The following is a 26,362-nucleotide window of genomic DNA, read 5'->3' on the forward strand; positions in this document are numbered from 1 at the left end:
GAGATAGAGAGACCCCCTTAAAGACAAAAAGATCATTCGAGCCCTGTTCAAGACATATTAATGAGTGTATCAATGATTTTAAATGTGTGTTTGGAGATAATTAATTTTCTAAAAGTTGAAAGGCCAAAAGTGCCTGTAGTTGGAGAATCACCATTATACACATTTTAACGGGCCAAAGTTGAAGAGCTGTTGTCCGTTATTGTTCGTGCAAATAATGGCTGATTCATGTTCCCTTGCATTGTGTAACTGAGGTCCATGGCTAGTCTGGCTTTCACCAGACCAAGCTCAATCTTTTAAGAAATCAAAAAATAAATAGCGGGCAGATCAGTCCATACCCGATATTGTTTAATTTTCCGATTGAGATATCCACGCTCTGGCTATTCTAAATGCAAAAATGCATCAGGGAGTTATGACAAAACTGTAACTAACAAACTAGATCATATAGAAAGCTGTTAGCTTCCCTAAGCTACAGGTAGGCTTATAGCCTAAGGTAGGCCTATTTACAACATAAATTGTCAATAGCCTATTATATGTGCCATATATTATATACGCCATATATGCTGGCGACACAAATAAAATCTCCTTTGGAAACCAATGGCGTAGGGTACGCCTTACAGTATCAAGCGGACTTAAACTTCCATATCGTGGCGAAAAGTTGTAATAAAGTTCACGCAGCTCCATGAGTCAAGGAAAGCGCGAATGAAGTAGCCACTTCTAAATGGGACCCACTACACAGTAGCTTGGTGTGTTGCTAAAGCAGCCATAATGAAATGAAGGTGTCATTGTTTGGATACTTTACACACACGTGCTTTTTAATTTCACAAACTACAACTACCAAGCTGGAATCAAAGCACATCGATTCGATTCCCCTCTCACACCCTGCACGCACTTAAAACAAATAAACAGGCGTCTCAGTCTCACGCATGTAGGCAAAACTGTATCAGACCGGTGTAACGTTGGTAAATCTTCCATTGCACAGACTGATTTTTGTAGCACGTGCAACAAATGACAGTCGAAAGATACAATTACAGTGCTGCTATCAATTTGCTTGGTATAACCGCATTTATAGTTTTCTACAAATGCAATTAATCAAATTGGCCTCCATCACTCAACCAACCACTAACGGTAACATTACCTAGGTCCTTATTGATATTATAAGATTAACGTACCTGCAGTAAAAACCAAGCATGTCCGATAAACATCCTCAGATTTATTTCGGCTTCAAGAAGAAATGGGAAATATAGCCGCAAGCGGCAATGGCGGGCCCGAGCACCTGCGGGCCGCAACCCGTGACATTTCAGAATCCAACAAAGCACCGACGTGGTGCATTTGTAAAATGTACATATTTGATGTGTGTGCTATTTGTTTTTGCTTGTTATTTTCTGGCACATTTATTTGATTGGCCAGGTGGGGGCACAATGCAAGGCAGGCCCATTGTGTGTCATCATAATCATAATATAAATTAACCTGAGAAATTTCAGATTATTCATTTGAAGCAAATAACATTTCTGATACACTTTTTGGCCAGATGGTGGCGGTATATTAGGCATTTGAATTACACATGTGAATATCATCACAATAATTATATCCAATATTTTGCAAAGTTTCAGATCAACCAATATAGGCATTACCAATTTCTGGCACATTTTCCTGCTTGGCCAGGTGGTGGCGCTATGCCAGGCAGGCCCATAGGGTCTCTGGATATCATCATAATTATAATACCTATTAACCTGAGAAGTTTCAGAGCATTCATTCAAAGCATAGAACATTTCTGGCATATTTCCTGTTTGGCCAGATGGTGGCGCTATGCTAGGCATGTGAATTATATGTGTGAATATCATCACAATAATGATATCCAATATTTTATAAAGTTTCAGATCAATCACTTAAGGCATTGTCCATTTCTGGCACATTTCCTACTTGGCCAGGTGGTGGCGCTATGCCAGGCAGGCCCATTAGGTGTCTGAATATCATCATAATCATAATATCTATTAACCTGAGAAGTTTCAGACCATTCATTCAATGCACGGTGACTTTATGACACATTTCCTGTTTATATGGTGAGATATTAAAATCATGACATATTACAACATATCAAAAATCCCTTCACAATTTAACATCAGCAACATCTTGGCATAATATTTGCCAAATTTCAAATGAATCTGACAAACCGTCTAGGAGGAGTATGTTCAAATTGATCATATGACATCAGTATAATTGTCATTCTTTCTGTTGCCAGTTGGTGGCGCTATGCCAAACATGCATTATGGGCATGTGAATATTATCATTAACATGGTCTTCAATGACCTGTGAAATTTAAAACATTTCAAGCCATGCATGGTGAATTATGACACGTTTATTGTTTATGTGGAAGGATATTCAAATGAATAATTTTGCCATTTCGTCAAATTACAACATATCAAAAAAAAGCTTCACAATTTATAATCAGGAACATCTCGGCGTCATGAGTCTCTGGGCCACGCCTGGGGCCAAGCTCTTTTACCTAACTGCTTTGCGTGTGTGCCAAATTTCAAGACTTTTCACCCATCTTAACCACCTCAAAAAAGGAAAACGCTCTGAGACAAAGTTAATATAATAATAATAATAATAATAATAATAATAATAATCCTTACAAAAACAATAGGGCCTTGCGCCCTTCGGTGCTCGGGCCCTAATTACATTTCATGTGAACATCGTCCTATCCTTATTAGACGTTCTCTACAGTCCTTGTAGGAAGCCATTGTTTTTCCAACCCACTTTTAACTTCCAACAAAATTACGTCTCACTGCAACGATGCGCCATCTAATGGACAAACGACTACTTATCGCCAATACTGGAAATTAAGCCATGATGATGATGATGAATATTTGGCTTTCTTTTAATCCTACTGAATTTGTAATTATGTATCGGCTGTTCTAATACCGATAGTATGTGGGTGCCTGTGTGTGTGTGCATGTGTGCACCACCATCTACAGGCCAATGAGTGTACAGTGGTACAGTTATGTGTACAGTATATGTACACATAACCTAATTTTTTTAGACCCCCCCATGGATGAAATTCTATGAAACCCCCAGAGAATGCCAAGTCAATCATACACATAAAATTTGGTGCAGTTCTGAACATCTTAAAGGGACACCAGGCAACGTTTTCGTGTTAATTACTCATCTTCGTAAGTCGGTATATGGTTAAATGACTCGTTACAGGGCGAATGAAGACTCTCTCGCCCGCCCCTACTGCCTGTAGGAAGAATATCCCGCTTGCAAGTTCTGTGTATCCTACCCGCCGACCGAAACGCTAGAGATTGTTGCAAACTTGTGTATAATGGCAGAGCCGGCGAAGAAGCAGCGAAAACCCTTGACAGAAGCTGCAAAGAAAAGGAAAAGAGCTTCAGACCGAGCGAGGGGGAGTTTCGTAGAGAAAAAGCATCAGGCTTGCCTGGTGTCCCTTTAAACTGAAGATAGGGGCGATTAAAGCAGAATAATATTGCATTTTCATTTTTTACTGGGGGGGTGCAAATCACAAATGAGTGATTATGGGCCAGGTTGATGTGGGCCCTTGAGACCAACATACCATAAAAGATTCTTCATCCTCAGTGCCACGGTTCAGGTAGTTATGTAGGAAAAACTGCTTTTTTTGCGGTTCGGGGGGCCCAGCACGGGGGGGGGGGAGTGGCCCCCGGGGACGAAACGAAACGAAGGCTATGACACAAAGACCAGTCATGGAAAACCCACCCCACCACCAGGTGTAGGACAGGTCCGTATGGGTTCAGTGTCGGCTGTGGAGGCGAGCTCCATAATGTAGCCTACTTTCAGGGGTTGTCTCTCCAAAATATGAATAGTTTACCAACGAACCCACTTCATTGAATCTGACAGGTTGATAAGTTGGCTATTCAAGCTATGCGTAAAACAAAGTTGTTTTTATCTAAACGAGATATAAATTTGTTATTTTAGAAAAGAGTTATTTTTTTTATCAATGTGAACAGGGGTGAAAGTAGTTGAAACATGTTGTTGGGCTATTGCCACAACCTTCATCGCTTCATATTGCTCACCTCTGGATAGGCTATCTAGCCTGGGTGCCATTCCGAACTTAGTCTCGCCCACAACATTTGAGGTCAGGAAGTTCATATTCTGACTAGAATTGAGTATGACTACATCAGGCTACTGGATATCAGCAGGGCTGCCAACTTTTTACTCCAGGTTCCAGTGAAATTTGCTACAGATGAAAGTGTGTGCGTAATCTGCGCGTAGCGGCGACAGTTTTCAAACACAAATAGGCTACAGTACATTCTCTAATTTATTATTATTTGTAGAGCATTCAGGCCCCTTTTTTTTACCCAATAGCCTTCCAGACCGGTCTATTTTCACTCGGCATGTGATTCAGACAATTGGATATCCTGTAAATGCATTTCGCCTCTACATAATGCGTGCAAATGTCGATCTGACCAATAAAAACTGTATCTAGATCTGTTTGCAAATCTAGTCAGTTTAGAAGTAGCTTTTAGAAGTAACGTCATGAAATGTGATATAAATAAATTCTCATTTAGGCCATTTCTTAAGGACAATAAAAAAATCAATCTGGATTTTTATTGTGGTGCACAGTTTGGGAACCACTACCATAGCAACTACGCTTTTCATATAATTTTGAACAGTGATGACATTAGATTTAGGCTACTTAGAAAAAGTTTTACAGTGTGTAGCCTACTAAGTGGCCATACAGATGCCACCAAGAAGTAAGGCAGCTCATCTAGGCCTACATCACTGGCATCCCATTTTAATTAAGACAATTTTACTGTCCATGGCAAAGGCTTAAAGGCAATCGGTTTGGAAACCAATGTGTTTTATCATGTACTCAAGGACCAGTGTAAGTGTCTGGGATATACAGTAGAAGCCCTTCATTGCACGTACAAATGATTTTAAAGCATGAAGGCCCAAACAGGCTACTTGCTGCTGATTGATTCACATTCCTGATAGCTGTCACATGAATGACTAACACTTAGCCAAACACTTTTGCCTTTAGAAGCTTTTCTCATCTCCTTGGTTTGTATACTCACCAGTCACACAATGACAAGTGACTAGAAGTGAAAAGAAAAAGACATGCAATGCTCTGGCTGTAAGCCTATACCAGTCTTTGGAACTCACAACCTGAAGGTAAACTTGTTCTGAAAAACAATTGCCATGATTTGTGTTGCTTAATGCAATCAGCTTTATTTGATTATACGTTGTGGGCTTACAATTTCTCTTCATAAGAAAGAATGAACATTCAATGGCTCTACCCTGAAACAAAATAAATCTCATTTGTTCATTATAGATAAACCGCTATGTTTGATAGTTCACCTAAAATAAATGTTAGTGTGTAGCCTAATGCAACCCCATTTCTAAAAAAGTTGGGAAAATGTAAATAAAAACAGAATAAAGAAAAATATGTCTGGATTATAGCATGTTACGTATACATCTTTCAGCACTAATTGCGCCTTTCCAGATGTGCAAGCTGTCTATGCCATAGGAATGCACCCCCATACTATCATGGATGCACTTTTGAATAGTGTGCTATAACAAGTTGGGTGGTCCCTCTCCTCTTTAGCCCAGAGGATGCAAAAAGAATGACACATTTTGATTGGTGTAACCACAGGACAGTTTTCAACATTGCCTAAGTACATCTTTCATGAGCTCTGGCCCAGATAATGGTGGAAATATATATTTTTCTTTTCTTTGCATGGTAGAGCTCTTACCAGCATTTGTAGATGGAGCATCAAATAGTGGTCATAAACAATGGTTATCAGAAGTTTTCCTGAGCCCATACAATGATTTTCAACAGAAACAGGTCTGTTTCCAATGCAGTGTCAAATCGAGGCCCCAAAGATCATGGCCGTTCAATAATGTTTGTCAGCCCTGTCCGTGGTGTACAACGATGTCTCTGGATATTAAGTAGCCTATATGGATGATGAAATCCCAAAATTCGTCACAATTTAATACGAGGAGCATTATTCTTATATCGTTGCATTATTTGCCCATAGGTTTTCATCGAGTGATGAATACCCGGTATCCCTACTTCTCAGAGACTCTGCCTCTCTGAATGCTCTTTGTATACCCAATCATGGTGCTGCCAGTTAACCTAATTAGTAATGAAATGTTCCTCCTTGTGTTTTTGGCATTACATAATCTTACCAGCCTTTTGTTGCCCCCATCCCAACTTTTCTGAGACGTGTTGCTGGCATCAAATTCCAAATGACCTTATATGTATGTATTTTGGTGTAATACATCTTACATGTATGTCTACGTCCTCTTTCTTAAATGAGCTACCCAGGGATGCAAAAAGAATTTCAGCCCTGACTGACAATAAAGTTGTATCACATTGTATTTTCAATGGAATTGTCTAATTTCTAATTTGTCAGTTTCAACATTCAGTATGTTGTTTATGTTCATTTTGCATCTAAATGGGTTTACGGGATTTGCAGATATTGTCCTGTTCTTATTCGTATTCTGTTTTTATTTACATTTTACAGAGTCCCAATGTTTTGGGAAAATATTATGGCAACATTATCCCAGTGGTGGATATTATGATTTAGCGTAGCCAAACCTTGTGGTCTTAGATTCTCTGTATATCCCTGGCACGTGTAACTAGCTCTGTGATTGTATGCAAACTGTCATGGCAGAAGAAAATAACACAATGGCTCTCTGCTGTAACACTGTAATCCTGCTCTTGTGTTTGATCCTGATGATACGCCTGGCAAGCAGATGGCACCCAATATGCACTGTGTGGTTTCATAAGCAAGTCACATTCATAATACATCATGTTGTATCTGAGCGCGGGTGTATTGTGGCTTCTGTCTCTGTCTTTATTTTTAGCAAGAAGCTGTGAGGTAAATTATAATGGGGAAAGGGAGAGAGAGAGAGAGAGAGAGAGAGAGAGAGAGAGAGAGAGAGAGATGAGGGAGGAAAGAGGAGATGGCTGAGCTATCGCAGAGGAGTGTGAAGTTGAAGACTCTTATTAGCAAATGAGATCATTGATCCCTTGACTTAAATACTAGGAAAGGCTGGCGAGCCTGGCCCGAACTCAGTGAAGTGCATAATTTCCATACAGATAATAAAGTATATGTACTTGAGTACTAGTTGTAGATGCTGAAGAATCATGAAGTGCTATATGAAATGAGTTGACATGGTGCTTACATGAATATGCCAACATTTTGGGAAATTAGCTTATTCACTGCCTCCGCCAGCTATAGGAGCTATAGTTGGTTCCAACCACCCCAATGAGCTATGCTAAGCTAGGCTAGCTGTGTGTCAGACTGAGTTGTTGCACACACATGGACGAGAAGGGTATGCATCATCTTGTCTAACTAACTAACTGGGGGAGAAGGCGAATAAGACAATTTCCCAAACTGTTGGCGTGTTCCTTTAAGTGGACCATTCAATCCTCTGCACTTCAAACAAGGCAATTCACCCACAAACAACTCTGTAAAAAGTATGTGCTGTGCTGTACAGTCACAAGATGTATAAGTATATATACTTTTTTGATCCCGTGAGGGAAATTTGGTCTCTGCATTTAACCTAATCGGTGAATTAGTGAAACACAAACAGCACACAGTGTACACACAGTGAGGTGAAGCACACACTAATCCCGGCGCAGTGAGCTGCCTGCTACAACGGCGGCGCTCGGGGAGCAGTGAGGGGTTAGGTGCCTTGCTCAAGGGCACTTCAGCCGCGGCCCACTGGTCGGGGCTCGAACCGGCAACCCTCCGGTTACAAGTCCAGAGTGCTAACCAGTAGGCCACGGCTGCCCACAATGCATGGAGCACAGCCAATCAGTCTTAAAGGTCTTAAGGAATGCATTTATCTGCTTAGTAGACACCTTCATACAAAGCAATGTAAAATACAAACATGGGCAGGCTATATCTTTATCAGTAGCCTACACTCTGTAAACGAATGTGTAATAAAAAAACAACACAAACTGTGTTGTCCCTATCTGGACATAGAGGTGTGTTAAAAAAACAACAGAAGTTGTGTTATTTAAAAAAAAATAAAAAATAACACAAATCCTCATAAACACACTCCTAAACCTTGTGGAAAGTCTCCCTAGAAGAGTTGAAACTGTTATACCTGCAAAGTGTGGACCGACATCATATTAAACCCTATGGATTAAGAATGTCACTTAAGTTCATATGCGAGTCAAGGCAGGTGACCCAATACTTTTGGCAATATAGTGTATGTCCTTTGATGCTTTTTAAGTGGGTATACTGCATAGACCAACATATCTCGTAGACTACACCACTGAATCCATTGGTTTCCTACTGCCTGCTTTCTATTCAGGTCACAGTCACTCAACGTTTATTATTATGCAGTCTTGAGCATCTGGCTGTCTGTTATCTTTAGAAAATACAGAACAAAGCACAAGTAGTCATTATTCCATTCACAAAGAAAGTGATTGCTATCTTTGCTGAAAAAATACATGTACGATGATCATTATTTCTTTTAAAAAATGCTCCATGGATTTTCCATCAGTAATTCATTGTTGCTGTTACGCTATCATAGATTCTGCAGAGTAATTACTAATTGTGTAAGCATATAATTTTACTTGACTTGATGCCTCAGGCAGAAAAAAATGGAGCTTTTCTTCTGAAGCTCATCAGCGTTTAAGTGTTTATTGATTGCGCATTCAATTTTTGAACACACCCGTGCAAAAGAGGCGTCTGTGCATCAGACGCACACGAGTGTGATTTAAGATATATCACCTTCTCCAAAACTCCCCCTCCGAAGTCGATACATAAAAGTATGTAGCTGTTTAATTAGAACGACAGCACAAGTGAGGGTGACGGAGGACTAATTGCCCCATATGTCTCTATCTGGAAGGAATTCAATCAGCCATTTCTCTCTCTCTCTCTCTCTCTCTCTCGTCCTTACCACTGCCTCTTTCTCTTTCTAGCTTTTTTCACTCCCTCCTTTCCTTGAGCTTTGAACACGCCGAGCAACCTGGGCCGGCTCTTTCGTGGAGGTTGTAGTCAAAGGAAGGCAGGATGACGACATTGGGGTCTGAGTCCTCTGGCGTGTGGAGGTCTCTGTCTGTGCTGCTCGCCAGAATGTTCTCCAACAGACACATGATCGCTGCATCAATGTTTGTGTTGTCCTACATGGAGAAAGAAGGAATGAAGGGGGGAATGAAATGAAAGAAGAAAAAATAAAGAGAGAGAGGGAGAGAGATAGATAAGAAATATTTATTATTTTGTCCTGTAGTGAGAGAAAGGAGAGAACTAACGATAGCAAGACTCATTATAAGGCATACGCTTAACAAAACTACAAGTGTTCACACTCTCTGGGCCATATATATAGTCTTTTCTAAATGTCATGTTAAACATCCTTAGATTACATATAGACTACTCAAAGGCCACATACAAAGACTTGACTATCTGCATAATAATCAATAAATATATGCAAAACAAGATTGTACATTTAAATACATTAATTATCCCCTGAATGAAAATATCCAAGTCCACAAAGTTATGTTTCTTAGCATACACTGTAAACTGGCAATACACTGACCTTGTCCAAAACGCTTCAAAAGCTAATTATTCAAAGCAACACACTGGATCAATATCATGTAAGGCATGAACACATAATAAAGCCTCCTGCAATGAAAGCTTCACATGCACAGGGACCAATGACTTTATTTGCCTATAGGGAAAATCCTCTGAGCAGTCCTTGTTATCTGCCATAATAAAACCTTTTTTAAGCACCGGCCTACTTACCATGACTGACAAAGATATTAAATTAAGCTTTACAGTCAACTCCCCTTTGTTTGAGCCAATGAAAACCTAACCAAACACATGTTTTAATGCAATAACTTCTAATAGGAATAAGCTGCTGAAGGTACACATACAATACCAATATGTTCACTTTGTCTTATGTCAACACTAAATTAACAAACTCCAAGGCATGCAGAAACCTTAAAAAACACCAATAACAGATTTTTCTATCTGCTTATTTTGCGCTGAGTGAACTTGTAGGAGTTGGAGTATAAATGTACTTGCTATACACTACTGTATGTCAAAAGACTCTTCTGCATCAGTACCCTGTCATCCAAATCTAAAGGTGATGACACACGGAGCAAGCATTTGAGCAATGACTGTCCTAGTGTTCTCATTGGATTACTGGGACCTGTTGCCCATTCATGATTTTACTGTTCTCCAGAAATTACAAATGGATTCATTATGTCAACGGGGAAAGTACCCAACCTTTTCGCTGCAACATTGTCCAAAAAGTGGCCCTGTGTGTTGTCACAATTAGACTGCCTGTTACTCCACAATTCCTGTTGGTTCTTGTAAATTGATGTGGTCAAGATCGGTGGTCCCAGGCCGCAGATATGACTGTTCCAGAGCCAGAGCTTGATACTAAATGGGCAAGATTATCTACTCTCGTGCAAAACATCCATTCCAAGCAATCATCAGATCAGGCTCACCTTGGCAGACGTCTCGTACCAGCCGACAAAGCCTTGCTCGCGGGAGAACGTGTCCAGCTTGGGCAGTTTCGAGCAGAGGCCATAGAGCTGCTGGTCACACTTGTTCGCCAACAGGACGGCCGGCACGGGGCGCCCGTTACACAGCGCCACCTTGGAGTCCAGGTCGCCTTTCCACTTGAGAACGGCTTGGAATGTGGAGTAGCGGGTCATGTCGAAGACTACCAACGCGCCAACGGCCTCCCGGTAGTACACACGTGTCATGTTGCCATAACGTTCCTGACCTGCGAGAGAGAGAGAGAGAGAGAGAGATGAACCAGACACACACCAACTATGGAGTGACTGTGACACTCTGTGGTACTTTGTCAAGTTAAAAGCCTTTCTCCTAAACAAATGTAGTCCATACAGTTGAGGCCACCACCTCATGCATGATTTCAAAAGCATGCCACTCTCGGATTTAAAAGTAAGCCACACTTGTGCAATACTTTGTTTAGTTTCTTACAACAACAAAAACTCTGTGTTTGGTTTCTGGGTAAAGCCCATTACACACTTTTTGGCTGTATTGCACGCTGTCCCTGTGCATGACAAACTGAGGTGAAACCTGGTCTCACATGATTCCAATAGAGGACAGGGCACCAGCTGATGCTAGCACGAGACACACATTCCCTCAACTTAGAGGACCCTGACATCGGGAGGACAGAGACAGATCTATCCACACTAGATGCTGACTACAGGCTTATGCTGCTGGACTTGACAAACAAGAGGCTACTACTAGACAAACAATATTGGACTGTGCTATAGTGTGTTTATTACCTCTTTCCACAAATGTGCAAAGCTGTAAACTAGGCCTATTATTTAGGCTAAATCTTGCTTGCCGGCTGTTATGGGCAGAGCAGAGCAATAACGACAAAACTTTGGTGCTGTAAACAACACCATACTCTGTAGTTCTATGGAAACTGTAGACCTATGGAAACAAACATGCTGCATAATTTGTGTATGTAGCAGACCTTAAGGTCCACAGTTCCCCTTTTCGTTGAAGCATTTTCTCATTATACAGTGAGGTTAATGTTAGATCGTATCAGCAAGTCACGTGAATGGGTGTTAGTCATCTCTTCCTGACAACAAAACATAATTCGCACTCAAGCTGGCATGTTTTTTAGTAGCCTAGTTTGCGCTCAGAAGTTTTGTGGGTAACCTAAGCAAATAATAGGCTACGTGCTGATATGCCAGTGGTTAAACCGTGTGTTGAAGATACAATCAGTTTTGAACATGAAGTTACAGAAACGTGAAATATAAATTGGTAAGAAACGTGGTAACCTACCAGCAATATCCCATAGCTGAAGGCGCACGACAGTTTGTTGGTCCCAGTCCAGTACTTTCAGAGCAAAATCCACCCCTATGGTGGCGCGGTAGTGTTGAGAGAATATATGGTGGACATAGCGCTTAATAATGGATGTCTTACCGACACCCAAATCTCCTATCACAAGGACTTTTAACAAGCGTTCCTGTTGCATAGCTATGTGATGCATAGGCTATTTTTCAGTAAGTTGTTCACTGATTGCATTGGTGATGAGGGATAGACTAATTCTAAGATCAGAGAAATAACCACACTGGCAAACTACTGAAATTTCAGTTCCATTCTCAAAATATATTTCATTTTATCCTTGAATTATGTACCGACAGGAACTGAATGCAACACTCTCTGTTCATTGTCTTCTGTCCCTGAAAGTTTACGGTTTAAAGTGTAATCCCCAGTCGTCTGAAATGATCTCGCGATTAAAAGTCTGACAAAGTGTTGTCAAGTCATGAACTAGACGCAGGGCTTAAATCGAGAGAGACAGATTAAAATACGGCTCATTTTTTACCAGCGCTCTGCAAACTCCATCATCTTCGGTGTGGCTCACACTGACCTGTCAAATGGTTGGTGTGTTCAAGGACCGCGCCTCCTCCCTCTATAAACTTGCTGCGCACCAGAGTTTCTGTAGGCAAACACTACAAGAGGAAAACTACATAATCCACTGTGCCCACACAGGAAGCTTCCGGCCAGCCTGACCGTAAACCCAAACAACCAGAAGTGATATGAGCTTTTGGTAAAAAAAAAGAAAAAGAACAGAACAAAGCCATCAGATATCCAATTAAATGACGCTTATCAAATTATATTAGTCTGTTATTATACATACACCTTTGTGTCAAATACTTCGCACCTTTTCCGAGAATAATCTCTGAGACTGCCCATATAGGCCTATTCCTTGCAATGCTCTTAAACCTTTTAAACGCTCTCAAATCAAATTGTTTATTGCCACTTAATGTTCTGATCATTTCAAAAGCCATATACATTGTCAGAGTTGAAATTTGTTAAATCATGTCAGTGTCGAATTGAATATTTTACTGCGCAACTAGTGCGCACTTTACGGTCGTGGTGCTGATGCGGGATGAGTCAGGCTATATGATGCTGCTGATGTTGCTGCCATTTCATCAGCAAAATTCCAAACATTTCTTCATTTTCAAAACATGGAGTGAAAATAACACATCACAATATCACAATTAGAGCTTTAGTCGATTCGCCAGGATTCGGCGTCAGCATATGTGACCTTTAGGCTACGCGTTTTCAATCTTATTTCGACCAGAACAAAAGACGGAGTGGCTGTGCCCCCTTTTTTCATCGGATAGTCTCGAGAATTAAAGATAACAGGAGCTAGACCGGTCGATGCGAAAGGGGGAATTGTTTTTCATACGTTTATGCGTTTCCTAGAGGGGCTGTTTTCCAGTGCACTTTCAAGAACATCGAGGATACCTTCGGCGTCATGGAACTCGCCGTTTCCCAGCTTTGAAAGGCTCGATCAAACACCGTAAGCAGAAACCACTTTATGTTCCGTAGCAGTCTATTCCTACCATGCTAACACCGTGATTGTAAATAGCTTATAGGCCTTAGCATCGAGTTGTTTATCTATTGTATAGCCCATTAGATGAGAACAGGTGGCGTGATTACGCAATGTTATAAAAACGTTTCACCAAATAAATGATAGACGCACCGTCAGCAAGTGTTTTATTGTTTAAGTAATTGTAGTTTTTGTTAAAGAATAACATTTGGCCTGTCATTTACATTCTCTATAGAGCGTCGGGAGGCTGTGGTTGCTAAGCTATTGCTCATAGGAAATGGTGATTCACAGTTGGGTATTAAGGGGCGGCAGGCTATGGGTTGTGCGCGCATCGTTGTTTTCCTACAACACAAACAAACGATGCTAAATAACATTCATAGAAAGACACATCCCATGTGTCCCAATTTTAACAGCAGACTTGGGAATGGGGTTTGCAGGCTTGGCATAGGCTAGTAATCACGAATCAGGCCCTGCCTCTGGACATCCTCATGCTCTTGAATTACAAGGTGCATGTTGAAGGCCGTTTGAATTAACCCTACGTGAAAGAAGTGCTAAAGATTCTTATGCCAACTAGGCCTAAGCGAAGCATAGTTCTGCAACAACCACTGACCTCGGTTCTTCGAGGTTTCGAAAGGGAATAGGCAGAGAAAAGACCAGGCATTTGTTCACATGAGCGTCTGACAGGGCCTAATTGACTTCTAAGCTACTTGAAAGCAGATTGCCATGTCATGTGCTTTTAATTAATATTTAGAACTGGGCTAAATCTCAACACTCTCTAACCCTCACCATAACTACATACAAGGTTTTAGTGGCATTAGAAAGAGATTAGAATAGCTTGAGCCTTGTGTGACCTGCTACAGACCCTCAACGTATCCAGAACAGGATAGACGGGGGAAAAACACTAAAATTGCAATTTGCTCCTCACCATAAAGTACCCATTTTAGCCTATGTCAGAGTGCACGCAAGGAGTGGTCTATGCATATTGATTTAATACATGCAATGTTTGCATTTTTACTGTAAAAAAACAACAAACCTCCTTCGTTTGATTTATATGCGCTCCTTACATGCCGACAGCAGACCCGCACAGACATGGAGGCGATATGGCTGTACCAGTTCCGACTGATTGTCATCGGTGACTCCACCGTGGGGAAGTCGTGCTTGATCCGACGCTTTACCGAGGGGCGTTTCGCACAGGTGTCAGATCCTACCGTGGGGGTGGACTTCTTCTCTCGACTAGTTGAAATCGAACCTGGCAAACGCATCAAACTACAGATTTGGGACACTGCGGGCCAGGAGCGCTTCAGGTATTTGAGTGACGTGTGGTTATATTTGTCACTTTGATGTTGTGACGTTGTGTGTGACTTTTGGCCTCTTGAAAGGGAAGCTGTCAAATTAGGGTATTAATTGTGGAAGGAATAGCTGTCCCATGGTGGCTTCTGAAGATATCAGTCATATTTTTACCTATGGTAAAAAATAGTATACTATTACTTATACTGTAACTTTATGACCAGCTAAGATGCATTTATAAACAGTTTAGCCTACATACAGAAGCCAGATGAACATGTCAGAATTTTCTTTCACCATAACTGTAATATTCAGTAAGCTACATGGAGTGTGGGAGCTGGACTGTTGCCAAACTGAATGCCTTTTGTATACCTGCAGATAAAAACTATGACTGTTTTGGTTATTCAAATACCTTTATTTTCTTACGCAAAAGCATTCTTCCATAAGACTGAGAAACTTGACAAACACACTAGGCCAGTCCAGTACTTGTAGGCTGGGGAAGATGCATGCTTAATGAATGTATGTGCATACTAGAATTGTAATGCACATGGCAAGGCATGCACATAATATCTTTTGTAATTTAGACATGATTTTGTGCAAAGGACTATGTTTAGGCCTACTTTTGTCTGGCATTCTACTTTGCTTTTCCATGTAACCTCTCATGTTGTTAACATCAGCTCTTCTCACACATAGCCATATCACTTACAAACCATCTGTCTTTCCCCTCACATTTTCTGCCAGTCACTCTCTCCATTTTTAACATCTCACAACCTTGCAGTCTTTTTATTTCCACATCAGAGTGCAGCTCTTTCCTCTCCATACTCTGATTCTAACCTCTTTTCCACATCTCTTCTCTCCTCCTCCTCTTTGTCTATTAAATCTGTTCCGCGAGGAAAGGTTCTCTCCATTATCCACTTCTTTCACACATCACCCCATGCACTTCTTTTCTCACTCCTCCAGACACATCAAACTGTCATCAACTCAGGTGCTCTCTCCATTTTTATAACACTTCTCAATCCGGTAGCACTCCTCCCCCCCACCATTACCAATATATCCCTCTATTTTCTCCTCATCCTCTCATCCTATTGTTTTTCTTCCCATCTCTCTATCCTCCCTTCTATCACATCACACCATTATCTTTCGGTCATCTCCTTTTAAATTCTCCAAACCATGAAGATCATTACCAGAGCTGCTCTGTCAATACCCAAACTAACAGGGGCACATTTCCCAAAAGCGAACTAGTTAAAGATGACAGAATGGATACACAGAATATTTCACCTAGTTCTCTGATGTTAATTTGGAAGGTCTATCAAAATCAAGCTCAGAGGCTATTTTACAAGCCCTTTCAGCTTTGTGGCTATGCACCAAACTCTCCTTATTCGACAAAGCAGAGGTAAAAATGCTTTTCTATTGATGACATCTTTAATTTAGCATTTTTAACAGTCTCTTCATGGTCGCACGTCAACGCGTTTGGAAAATACTGTCCCAGTGCCAATCCCCCCCCAAAAAAACCTTTCTGTCTCAAAAGATGCAGCTCCATCAACAGTGCTTACTGACAGTCCCTAACCGCCATCTTTCTTTCTAACTCATTAACTCATCCCTGCTTGCTTTCTCTCCAATCAGTCTTTTAAAAACAGCAAACAAAATAAACCTCTGTAGTCTTTAAAAAAAACAAGCATCAGGTTACCGATACTTCACTAGTACTGAAAGCACCATCTTCGATCTCATAAATCTAAAAAATATTTTTGTCTGTCATCAAACCATCAGGTCACCATACTTTAGGACTGAAACCCCCCACCTTCCCTCAAACTTACCCTCATACTTTCTCCCGGCTCTCCACCTTAGTGCCCTCAACTGATTTTGTTTTATCAATATACTCATCTGAAAAAATTATTCTGTCTGTCTCCAAACCATCAGGTCCATTACTCGAGCGTACTACCGCAACTCGGTGGGTGGCCTCCTGCTGTTTGACATCACCAACCGCCGCTCGTTCCAGAACGTTCACGAGTGGCTGGAGGAGGCGCGCAGCCACGTGCAGCCGCACAGCATCGTCTTCCTGCTCGTGGGCCACAAGTGCGACCTGGAGGCCCAGCGGCAGGTCAGCCGGCAGGAGGCTGAGAAGCTGGCGGCCGCCTACGGCATGCGTTACGTGGAGACGTCGGCGCGCGACGCCATCAATGTGGAGAGGGCCTTCACCGAGCTGACGCGCGACATCTTCGAGCTGGTCAAGCGCGGTGACATCACCATCCAGGAGGGCTGGGAGGGGGTGAAGAGCGGCTTCGTGCCAAACGTTGTGCACTCCTCGGAGGAAGTCACCAAAAGTGACCGCCGGTGCCTGTGCTGAGTGACCCCCCCCCCTCCCCACCCCACCATCACCACCAACCCAAACCACACCCACCCTCGTCTCTCTCTCACTTGCATTCTCTACTCTCATTTGGCTGAGCTGAGCCATCAAGTTCTGACGACTTCCAGATTCCACCTCTTCTCTCTCTTTCTTTCTATTCCTCCCCATTCTCTCTGGCCTTTCCTTCTCTGTCCATCATTCCTCCCCTGTGGTCACCCCTCTTTTCTTTTTTTAGATCCCTTTACAACCTGTAGTCACAGAATGCTCTTTCCATAAGGATCCTTAGAGCTCACTTGCCTGCTCAGATGCCCACAACTCAACCCCCCCCCCCCCCTCGATCTCACGTAGATACTTACTGCTCCACTGATTTTTTTCCTTTTCATACCCAATTAAAGCTCTCTCAAAACAACACATCCACAACGAGCCTCCACATCCTTTTGGAACAGTTTTGGGACCTCCGATTCTCCATACTCATGTAATGCCCTCCCCCCTCCTTTCTTGCTGCTTGAATAATGTCCAACTGATCCAGTTGAACTCTTCTGAGTTACTAGATGGTGAAGATGTTGTGCTATATAGATTGGGCCTGTCACAGGCATTATAAATGGCACAGGTGACTACACAGATGTCAGATAGGACTGGTCGAATCTGACATGGTCTGTGTTTTCTCTCTGTAACCAAAACATTGTCGCTGAAGAGGCCCCTGAGCTTCAGATCAAGTGCACTGCGAAAGTGAAGAAGTGTTGGGGGAAAGATTAAAAATTCAGATGTGTCCATGACCTTCCAGCCATCACAAGCCTGCCTAAACAGACTGAGATAAACTCTTCAGTGACATCATTGACACCCACTCTATTCCATTGACATCAGAGTAGATTGCACACGATGAAGTTGCATTCCAAACTAAATAATAAGCGACCATCTTGAAATGACGTGAAACAAACGATCGCACCACTCTAGCAGTTGTGTTTTAGCTTTTAATTATTGCATTTTTATTCACTAAAAGGCCAAAAAAAAAATGCAACAAGAGGGGATATTTATTAGTATGAAACACTGATCTGCCTTTTCTCTCATTAAGCTTTTGATTTTCAGCCTGGACTGGCACCCGTTAGCGACGTTGGATTAATGTGAACGAGGTGTAACTGAAAAACAAAGCAGACCAGACTTCCTGTCACAGCAAGCAGCACCGGATGTACTTAAAAGAGTTGGCATGAGACCTGTGTCTTTCTTGCATATCCAGTCCAATCGCCTCACACCTTTGTTTCAACATCACCATGAAGGTATCAACAGGTTTGACTGACAATTAACATTTACCCATCAGGGCATTGCCACCGGTTTTCTTTCATTCTTTTTTTGAAGAGGTGATGGCTTTTTTGTCATGTGTCACTGAATGTACTTCCTGATATTCATTCAGACTAATAATCAGTGGTGGTTACTATGTATGCAGAAACACAGGCCTGAGGTTGCCGTACTTAGGAAGGTCCTGTAAGGTTTAAGAGTGAAACTTAAACCAATTTACTTTAGCCATCTATTCTTTAAGGAGACATGCTTGTGAAGTCACGGTAGCTATTTAAAGCTATAACTACACTACATTAACTTATTTGAGTCCCTGGAATATCACCGGAGCACAATGGGACTCTATAGTTGATCTGCCAGTGTGATATATTGGGCCCAATGCACAGTTATGTGCCAGATGAGGATGGCATTGGGTTACGCACACAAATGCCCCCTACTTTCCCTTATGCTTTTTTGTTGCCCCAGATGACCTCACCTTCTACTGACCCAGAACTGAATCCCTGCCCTCTAGGTTCTTGTGTATCCAAAAGCTCAAACGAGTGTGAGACTTTAGACATAATTTTACTTTCACTTGCTAATCTCTTGTCTCTTTGTTCTTTGACACTGGAAAAAATAGTCCCCACCAAAAACGATTCCCTCCCTGTTCAGCTCCTCTCTCTTTCTCTCTCTGTGCTCTCGTCTCTTTTTTCCTTAATTTTGTCCCAACCAGGCCTCCATATTTAAAGATGCTGACATGGAGGTGATCTAATGAATCTGAATTGTCCAATTCCCATAATGCAGCTGACCCTGGGAGGGGTCCGGCCTTGCAGAGGGTCAGAACTGTCCCAGTCTTAGCTGCTACAAGGGATGCCATTTAACTGTTTCAACATAGGTATGGAGTGCTCCGTACCTCTTATTTATCAAAAGAAATAACTTGAACTGTACTAAAAAAATAAAATAATGTGATGGACAAACTGGTCTGGTCTATTTCTTTATTCATCTGTTGAATGCTTGGTCACTGTGGCATTTTAAAAGCAGAATTCTGATAAGACACTGGCTCAGTAAACTTCAGTATTTGAGGTTGAGCACCTTTATTAACAGCTTGTCGGTGCATCTGGGTGATATTTATGTGGTTTTGTGACAAAGCCTGAGTAAATGTTAAACCTCCTAAAGGATAGGCTGTAAATCGTTTTTCTTTTTGAACGATATGTCCCAGAAAACATTTTGTTAAATGATAGTCCTTTTAAACCATTATATTCTACTGATATAGCCTAAAGGAACCTCAAAATAATGCAAGGTAATAATGATAAAAATAGTAGTAATAATAATAATAGAATAATAATTCTCACCTACAACTGCAGTTTTTGATCCCATCTCAGAAAACTGGATGGAAAGGTGATGTTTCAGGTTAACTTATAGGCCGTTTGTACTGCCTAGCATAAAAAAGTCAGGCAGGCTGACAATGCATAGGCCATTTATGAAAATAAAGAAAGATTCCAGAGTGGACCCTTTTGAAAACTACAGGGTCATATTTTCAGTGTGGATGGACAGAAATTGAGATTTCAATATCCTGCCTAAGGTCTAAGCCATGAACCCTCGAAGACTTCAAAAACATCAGTGATGGAGTTCAACAGTCTTGAAGGATTCAAAATGCTATGAACAGGAATGGGACAGTGCTAACTTGATGCCACCAAAACCACATTGCACACCATTTACATCTTGTGCCAGTTCTTTACTGCATTTTTTAAGCTTCCAGGCTTCCACTAATGGCAAACTTGCGTTCCACATCACAACTACGCTATGAATGCTATCACACTATGAACAGTTGCTGATTCCCTTAGGTAAACTCTGTAGAAATACAGACTTGTGGAAAGGGCTCAAAAAATCTGCAAGCAAGCTCTCACACACTTTAGGATTATACTGTGGGACAGCCGCAAGCACTCACAACTTAGCGGGAACGTGCTTCAAAGCCGGTGAGTCAGTGAGTGTGGACATTTAGATTGGACCTTTTCAAAGCAATCTCATAGACTCCCACTTTCACTTCCTGATTGGGTCATATCAGCAACTGTCATTGCTTGACTTGCCAAGCTATGCCTCCTACCATTTGACTTTTCCGGAAAAAGAAAAGAGCCCAGTGTAGATGAATGTTCATGTGATATCGGTTTTCGAGCATGTAACATGGGATTGGGATATTGTTTCTGATATTGTACAATATAAAAATTGGAAAATGACCAAGATACCTTTTGTAGACCTAGATAACATGAAGCCGCTAACATAATTATCACGACCGTAGGACTCTATTAGGAGGTTTACCATTTACTGTTAACTTACACTAGTTTCTTCTCTAAACAACGCATTTGGAATAGCCACCTGGATAAGAACAAGCAAAGAAGCGGACAAACCAGATTCACACTTCTATAGACCCTTTCAACAAGATAAAAAATGTCTGAACGTTCTATTTTGTTCCCAATCTAATTCCGCTTCATTAAGATAACATATGGAATGTTAAAACGTAAGCCTTGTGGGAACAACTATGATGCTGATAATGGAACTCTTGAAACGGTCAATAATGGCTTGCCTTGTTTTTTTCTCATTAGTTCTCATTCAGTATTTAATGAATACAATGGAACAAATAAATACAAATATGAAAGACAAGAGAGAAGAGGGAAAAAATTACAGGGTATGTCAAAAAGACAAAAAGGTTGCTGACAAACAGGAACAAGTGGGGAAAAAAGAGGAAGGGATTGCTCAACCGTGTGTTAGTTACTGTAGTTTAGAATCTGGTTGAGCATAGCCTACTGACCAGATTCCAAAACAACAATTCCCATCATGCCGTTTGGCAAACTGATAATGGCTAACAGGAAGCCAATGTCATAGTGCATCCTCAAAGACGGCAGCTTTGAAATGAACGGAAGAGAAGAGGGAAGTTCAAAGCGTGGGACAGGGGGGTGGAGGGCAACGGGGATGGGACACTGAAAGAATGAGGGTGGAGGCTGAAGTCATTTGAAGACGGACTAATAATCGATAATAAAAAGAATACAAAAAAACTGCCTGTGTTACCTTTCTTTTTTTCCTTTACTTGAAAAAATACTTTTAAAAAGTAACAAAAATCAATAGATTACGCTGGGTGCAGAGTGAGAACATATGTGGGGGGCACTACGGGGTGGATTTCTGGATGGTTGATGTTGGGGGGTGATGAGGACACTGCCGATTTTTAAGACGATGACTTGAGAATGTTGTCTTGGCTTCTTCTCTTAACATCCCAGTTGTAAACTCGCGCCATGTCTGAAAAAATGATGGTTAAGGAACAGATATCTTCATTTTGACTTACATAATTAATCATTTACCCAAACTGGAATCTTTCTTAAACAGATATGCGCTGGTATCACACTTTTTACAGTACTGTAATTTCTCATCTATTAGCCGCGGTTTATACATTAATTTGGCAAAATTTCTTCAGCTATGAGGTTAATACACAGGGGCAGTTAATATGGTATTAATACAAATCCATAGGCGTCCCTGTGCACAAGCCTTTAGTGATACAGGTGCAGGTGAGGCAGGTAAGTATAATTCAAAAGTAAAAGCGCACACTGACCACTATTTTAAAGTTGTTTTATATGGAGCGAACAACACGTTTCACTAAGCGCTTCATCAGACTTGCATTACCTTCTTAAACTTCTTTCAAACATTATCCATGTCTTGTTACCTTGCCATATGAGTCTGACAGGAGGAAAAGGGTAAACGCATTTTGTGATTTGTAATACTGATTATCAAACCCGGATCTTGCACATCCTCAGTGGTGACCACTACACCACCTTGTCCCACTAACACCATACACAACGCCACTGGAGGTCACAGTACAAATGGCAATGAGTTCAAAAACTTGGAGCCACTAGTCAGGACCGTACTGTACTGACCTGAAAAAGCAAGCAGAATGAAACAATGGCCCACTAATCCTGCTGATAGGATTTGGCCAGTGGCCAAGGAACATTAACTTTGCAAGGTGTGTCTCTGTAGGCCCTACCGTAATTTCTCAATAACGCTGCCTCGGGTAATCAGGGTATCAGTCTCCCATCCTCTGCGGCAAAGAACCTGGCTGTAACAGTGACGGCACTCACCAGAGGGTGAATTTACAACCAGCCGAGGGGTTTCTAGGAAGTTGAAACGGATTTCGTACAAGTACTCTGATGTGCTCAGACAGGAACAATGCAGGTGCCAGTTTCTTACCCTGTAGTAGGTCGGGATTCAAGGCAAAGTGGGGTGACTGCACTCCCCCTTTCATAAGAGGAATATGAAGAGCTCTTTTCCAAAACACTATATCCACAATTTTAGTGATTTTTTTCCACTTTCAAAGTAATTTCAGTGGAACTGTATTTGGGTTATTGTTTTTATTTTTTTACTTAGTTACTCAATCAATCAAAACAACACAACTGCACTTGTATTGATATTACTTGAAATACACAATTAAATAACATTTCTTATTAATGTTTTCAAAAACAGATTTATAGCATTTTGGAAAAAATCTCTTCATATATTCTACTTCAATAGATGCACAGATATACGGTTGATATTTCCTCTGCCTTAGCCATGCCAGTGGCATCTCCTCCTCCTCACCTGCTCTTTGAAGAAGTCTGTATTCCCTTTAAAGGCCATTTGATGACCCCAGACTTAATTCAGTTCTGCCCAGAACATAAAATTCTTATAAACATTGTGGTTTTATGCCGTAATAGCAGCTCAAAATGTCACTTCCAGCAATCAAAATACATTGTAAAATGTGAAACTGGCTCTTAACATTTTGACATGTTCTATCTATCTGAACTCTGATACTTAATGAACGAAGAGCTGCAACAGCTGTAAAACAGCATTTCAGAGTTATGTATCTTGGAGATAATCTCAAAGTAGTACATATATACACAATATGATGCATCCCCATCGCAGTTTCAGTGGTGTAATGATTTTGGTACAGATTCTTGCGTACAGTCACACTCATTTAAGGATACTGACTTCTGTAGTAGTGAACTGGTCTCTGAGGAAGTCCAGGTCATCTTCCAGGGAGTCCAGGTTTTTGGAGGCTGTGGCCAGATTCTTTTCCAACAGGGACTCTGCCTCGTCAATGTCGTATTCCAGCATGACATTTGCCTAGTCAAATAAAAATAAAGTCATAAAGATGTACAGGAGCTTCAAATGTTTGATTACTCTGTTTTCAATTAGAATGCACAACAAAGTGCTGTGCAATTTTTAGCAAACATTTTGTCAGACGGCCCTTTCAATTCTTCTGTTGCTTGCCTTGAAATGGTTTAACTGAATGAGAGTCTAATAAAAAAAAAAATAACACCTCATAAAGATATAACTAGCAGCATGGTGTAAACTGACTTAAAGCTAAAACGTTCACGTAAGCTAACGTTCACCATTCACTAAGACATAGACTGGCATAAAGACACAATAATATACAAGTTCACACAATGATTATATTGCTTTGATATTGATATTGAAGTTGAAGCCAACACTAAATAAAAGCACAATAGCACTAATTACTGCAATGCCCACCACTACCACACACACCAAGGTAAATTCAAGACACAATATAACTCAAGGTGTCCAACCTATACAGCAGTGAAAAACAACAGTGTGTTAAGATAAGAATCAGGCCAACTGTACCCTCATATTGGCTATAAAGCAGCTAAAGGGTTAGACTTGCAATTTCTGCTAGTGGTGGTAGCATAGTGGTTAAGGTGGTTAGCGTGCAATAGCCTGAAAAGTTGTGGGTTCAATTCCCAGCTTCCACCGTTGTGCCCTTGAGCAAGGCACTTAACCCCGAGTTGATCCGGGGACAATGTAGTCCCTTGTAAAAGAACTGACATAAGAAAGTCAATTTGGATGAAAAGTGTCTGCTAAATGAACATGTGAATGCTAGTCCCAGCCACCGTTTAAAGGCAATACACTCTTTAAGTAAACTCTTACCCCAAGCCACAAGCAAACTTTGTCTGTAGGCGAGACGGAGGCCTTACAGTATACGTTGTCTGCCAACAGGAAGTGTGTATCCATTGGCTCTGTCGTTTCCTGGAGGAAAAGGAGACAAATGTCAGATGCACAAGAAATTCAATATTTCGTTTAAAATGATGAAACCTGATAAATAATAACAATTGTGGAGGTAAACTCTTGTCTTCTCACCTTCTTCTTCTGCATATGTTTTAAGATATCTAATGTCTGCCTGATTTGCGGAATCTGACTTTTCAACCTGCAACGCAAAACAAAAGGGGAAACACTTACATCTACAACGACAGGACAATATGAAAACAACAGTTACGGTTAGCTCTGCATAAATGTAAATCTAATTCATTAGTCAGTTAAAGTTAGGCTTCTTGTTATGCTTTTTTTGTTATGGGCAATTCCACGCAAAACTGTCACGTCCAACTAAATACCATGGGACTGTGTTGCCGTTATTGATGTGACAGTTTTGCACGGAATTGCCCTTATGCGTCTCTCGATACACTAATGTAGCTGAGGTACTTTTATTGTGTCCAGTACACCTATGTGCTCCTCAGTCTTAAATGAGAATTTAGCTACCTGGTGAAAAGAAGTGTCCCACACAGACACACAACTTCTGGCTTCAGGCTCAAAGTACGACTAATCTCTATTCATATCATACCCCTCTGAAGCATCTCAGGCACCTGAAGCGGGTTTCGCTACTTGTACAGACTTAAAGTCTAAGAAAATAGTCCTATTTTTCTGAAAAAAATATGACGAATATAGAGCCAATATACTGTACCTCTGTTTCTTCTGGGCCAGGTTGAGTTCCATGTACTTGTATTTCTGATACTGTTCATCCAGTTTCCTTAAAACAGCATCTGCAGTGTCATTGCCAGGCTGTTTCATGAAGGACTCAACATCCTCCTGCAACCACAATACAAGTGGCTGATTAATGTGACTATCAAGAAACTGGCATTACCTAGGCCTACTTTAAAGATGGTGGTATTATTCATTATAAAAGGTTATTATACAGGCTATCTGAATGATCACCATACAATTCATACAGTTACAATGATTGGTTAATCACACAAATATTGCTAAATCAAACGATATTCAGTTAGCAAGTTGAATACTAAGCTATAGTTTTCGAGACAGTCAAAATAAAATAAATGAACGTGGCAAGTGTAGGCTACTACTGATTGATTGTAACAGTCCAATCACCGATGCGTCGGTGTCTGCACAGCTGTGGCTGCCACTCCTACACAAGCATTCTGAGGTACTAAATAGCCTTCTTGCTAATCTAGCTTGGCTGTCAACTGCAGTGCCTCACGAGAAGCGGAACATGGAAGCTTGGGTTGGGCTAAAGAGTTGACATCCACAACCAAGACTGCAGTGTCACTGTCAAAAGGAAATCCAAGAAATAACTAATATTAATAATTCTGAGCAATGCAAACTACGGAACTAGCTTACGTGGTGCGAGTTTGTCAAATCAGGCCAATTAGCCTTATGATGGCAAAACGTGGGCCAACTCTGAGGCACTGAGGAGGTTCCCACAAGTCAGTTCATTGTAAGACAATGTGGTTACCCAAGACAACGGCAAGGCTGATTATGTTCATGATCAGATGGACATGCACCTTTTTCACACCAGAATTGTCAGTGTTTACATAAATACAAAAGGAGGCGGTGATCCAATATCAGATTAACCAAATACCAACGACAATTTTGCGCTAGCACACTACTTCACGTTATGGTTACTGCCATAAAAGGATGTGGGCATTCCACTTGGGGTGGCTGCTCCGGAGAAATGGACGACAGCGACCACAAAGAGCAAAAACTAAGTATCTTTCTATGAATGTACACATACTCTAATAACAGTTTAATTTTACACACCACAAATATCGCCTCTGGAATTCCAAGATGTTTTTTCTTATTTGCCGCTCCGGCATTGCCACTCTCTATGGTCGTCGCCATTTTAGGAAAGACTTGTGACTCTTCCGTCTTGCGCTTCTTCTTCTCGCCCTTTCTGTTACTTCTTTGGGAGTTACTCTTGGTAGGCCAGGAAATGAAAGGCACTTTACTGCCATCAGGTGGTATGGAACGGGAAAAGAAAATGACTATTTTATTGGCACTAAAATCATAAGCACATCATTTTTGTATTGAGCAAAGTAT

At 41.1% G+C, this 26,362-nt stretch overlaps 3 protein-coding genes across 3 annotated transcripts; 1 reads left to right on the forward strand and 2 right to left on the reverse strand.

Annotated features, from left to right (window-relative positions):
- Positions 1 to 7,547: 7,547 nt before the first annotated feature.
- On the reverse strand, positions 7,548 to 12,535 carry LOC143127259 (ras-related protein Rab-38). The gene is made up of 3 exons (XM_076288627.1): positions 11,769 to 12,535; positions 10,451 to 10,731; positions 7,548 to 9,121 (listed from the first exon to the last, which is right to left on the reverse strand). The coding sequence occupies exons 1-3, from the start codon at positions 11,974 to 11,976 to the stop codon at positions 8,927 to 8,929; spliced, it is 684 nt and encodes a 227-aa protein (XP_076144742.1). The 5' UTR covers positions 11,977 to 12,535; the 3' UTR covers positions 7,548 to 8,926.
- Positions 12,536 to 13,153: 618 nt separating this feature from the next.
- On the forward strand, positions 13,154 to 17,220 carry rab39bb (RAB39B, member RAS oncogene family b). Its single transcript, XM_076288628.1, has 3 exons — positions 13,154 to 13,296; positions 14,401 to 14,630; positions 16,528 to 17,220. Exons 2-3 carry the CDS (start codon positions 14,416 to 14,418, stop codon positions 16,952 to 16,954), a joined length of 642 nt encoding a protein of 213 aa, XP_076144743.1. The 5' UTR covers positions 13,154 to 13,296; positions 14,401 to 14,415; the 3' UTR covers positions 16,955 to 17,220.
- A 3,582-nt stretch (positions 17,221 to 20,802) lies between these two features.
- Positions 20,803 to 26,200, reverse strand: vbp1 (von Hippel-Lindau binding protein 1). Its single transcript, XM_076288630.1, has 6 exons — positions 26,084 to 26,200; positions 24,993 to 25,117; positions 24,395 to 24,461; positions 24,185 to 24,283; positions 23,224 to 23,362; positions 20,803 to 21,508 (listed from the first exon to the last, which is right to left on the reverse strand). The coding sequence occupies exons 1-6, from the start codon at positions 26,162 to 26,164 to the stop codon at positions 21,438 to 21,440; spliced, it is 582 nt and encodes a 193-aa protein (XP_076144745.1). The 5' UTR covers positions 26,165 to 26,200; the 3' UTR covers positions 20,803 to 21,437.
- Positions 26,201 to 26,362: the final 162 nt, after the last annotated feature.

The sequence above is a fragment of the Alosa pseudoharengus genome, unplaced genomic scaffold, assembly GCF_046254945.1.
Source record: "Alosa pseudoharengus isolate Yale_2024_CS ecotype anadromous, Long Island Sound unplaced genomic scaffold, YU_APseudo_1.1 YU_APseudo_1.1_scf_17, whole genome shotgun sequence".
Lineage (NCBI taxonomy): Eukaryota > Metazoa > Chordata > Actinopteri > Clupeiformes > Clupeidae > Alosa > Alosa pseudoharengus.

Bases quoted from the DNA above. Each gene is read 5' to 3' on its own strand.
- rab39bb (XM_076288628.1), top strand. From the start codon at position 14,416: ATGGAGGCGATATGGCTGTACCAGTTCCGACTGATTGTCATCGGTGAC. The intron at 14,631-16,527 runs GTATTTGAGTGA...CCAAACCATCAG, and splicing joins GCGGGCCAGGAGCGCTTCAG to GTCCATTACTCGAGCGTACT.
- vbp1 (XM_076288630.1), bottom strand. From the start codon at position 26,164: ATGGCGACGACCATAGAGAGTGGCAATGCCGGAGCGGCAAATAAGAAA. The intron at 24,462-24,992 runs GTACAGTATATT...TTTGCGTTGCAG, and splicing joins CTGGCCCAGAAGAAACAGAG to GTTGAAAAGTCAGATTCCGC. The intron at 24,284-24,394 runs GTGAGAAGACAA...CTTTTCCTCCAG, and splicing joins AACATATGCAGAAGAAGAAG to GAAACGACAGAGCCAATGGA.
- LOC143127259 (XM_076288627.1), bottom strand. From the start codon at position 11,976: ATGCATCACATAGCTATGCAACAGGAACGCTTGTTAAAAGTCCTTGTG. The intron at 10,732-11,768 runs GTAGGTTACCAC...TCTCTCTCGCAG, and splicing joins TCAGCTATGGGATATTGCTG to GTCAGGAACGTTATGGCAAC. The intron at 9,122-10,450 runs GTGAGCCTGATC...TTCTCCATGTAG, and splicing joins GGTACGAGACGTCTGCCAAG to GACAACACAAACATTGATGC.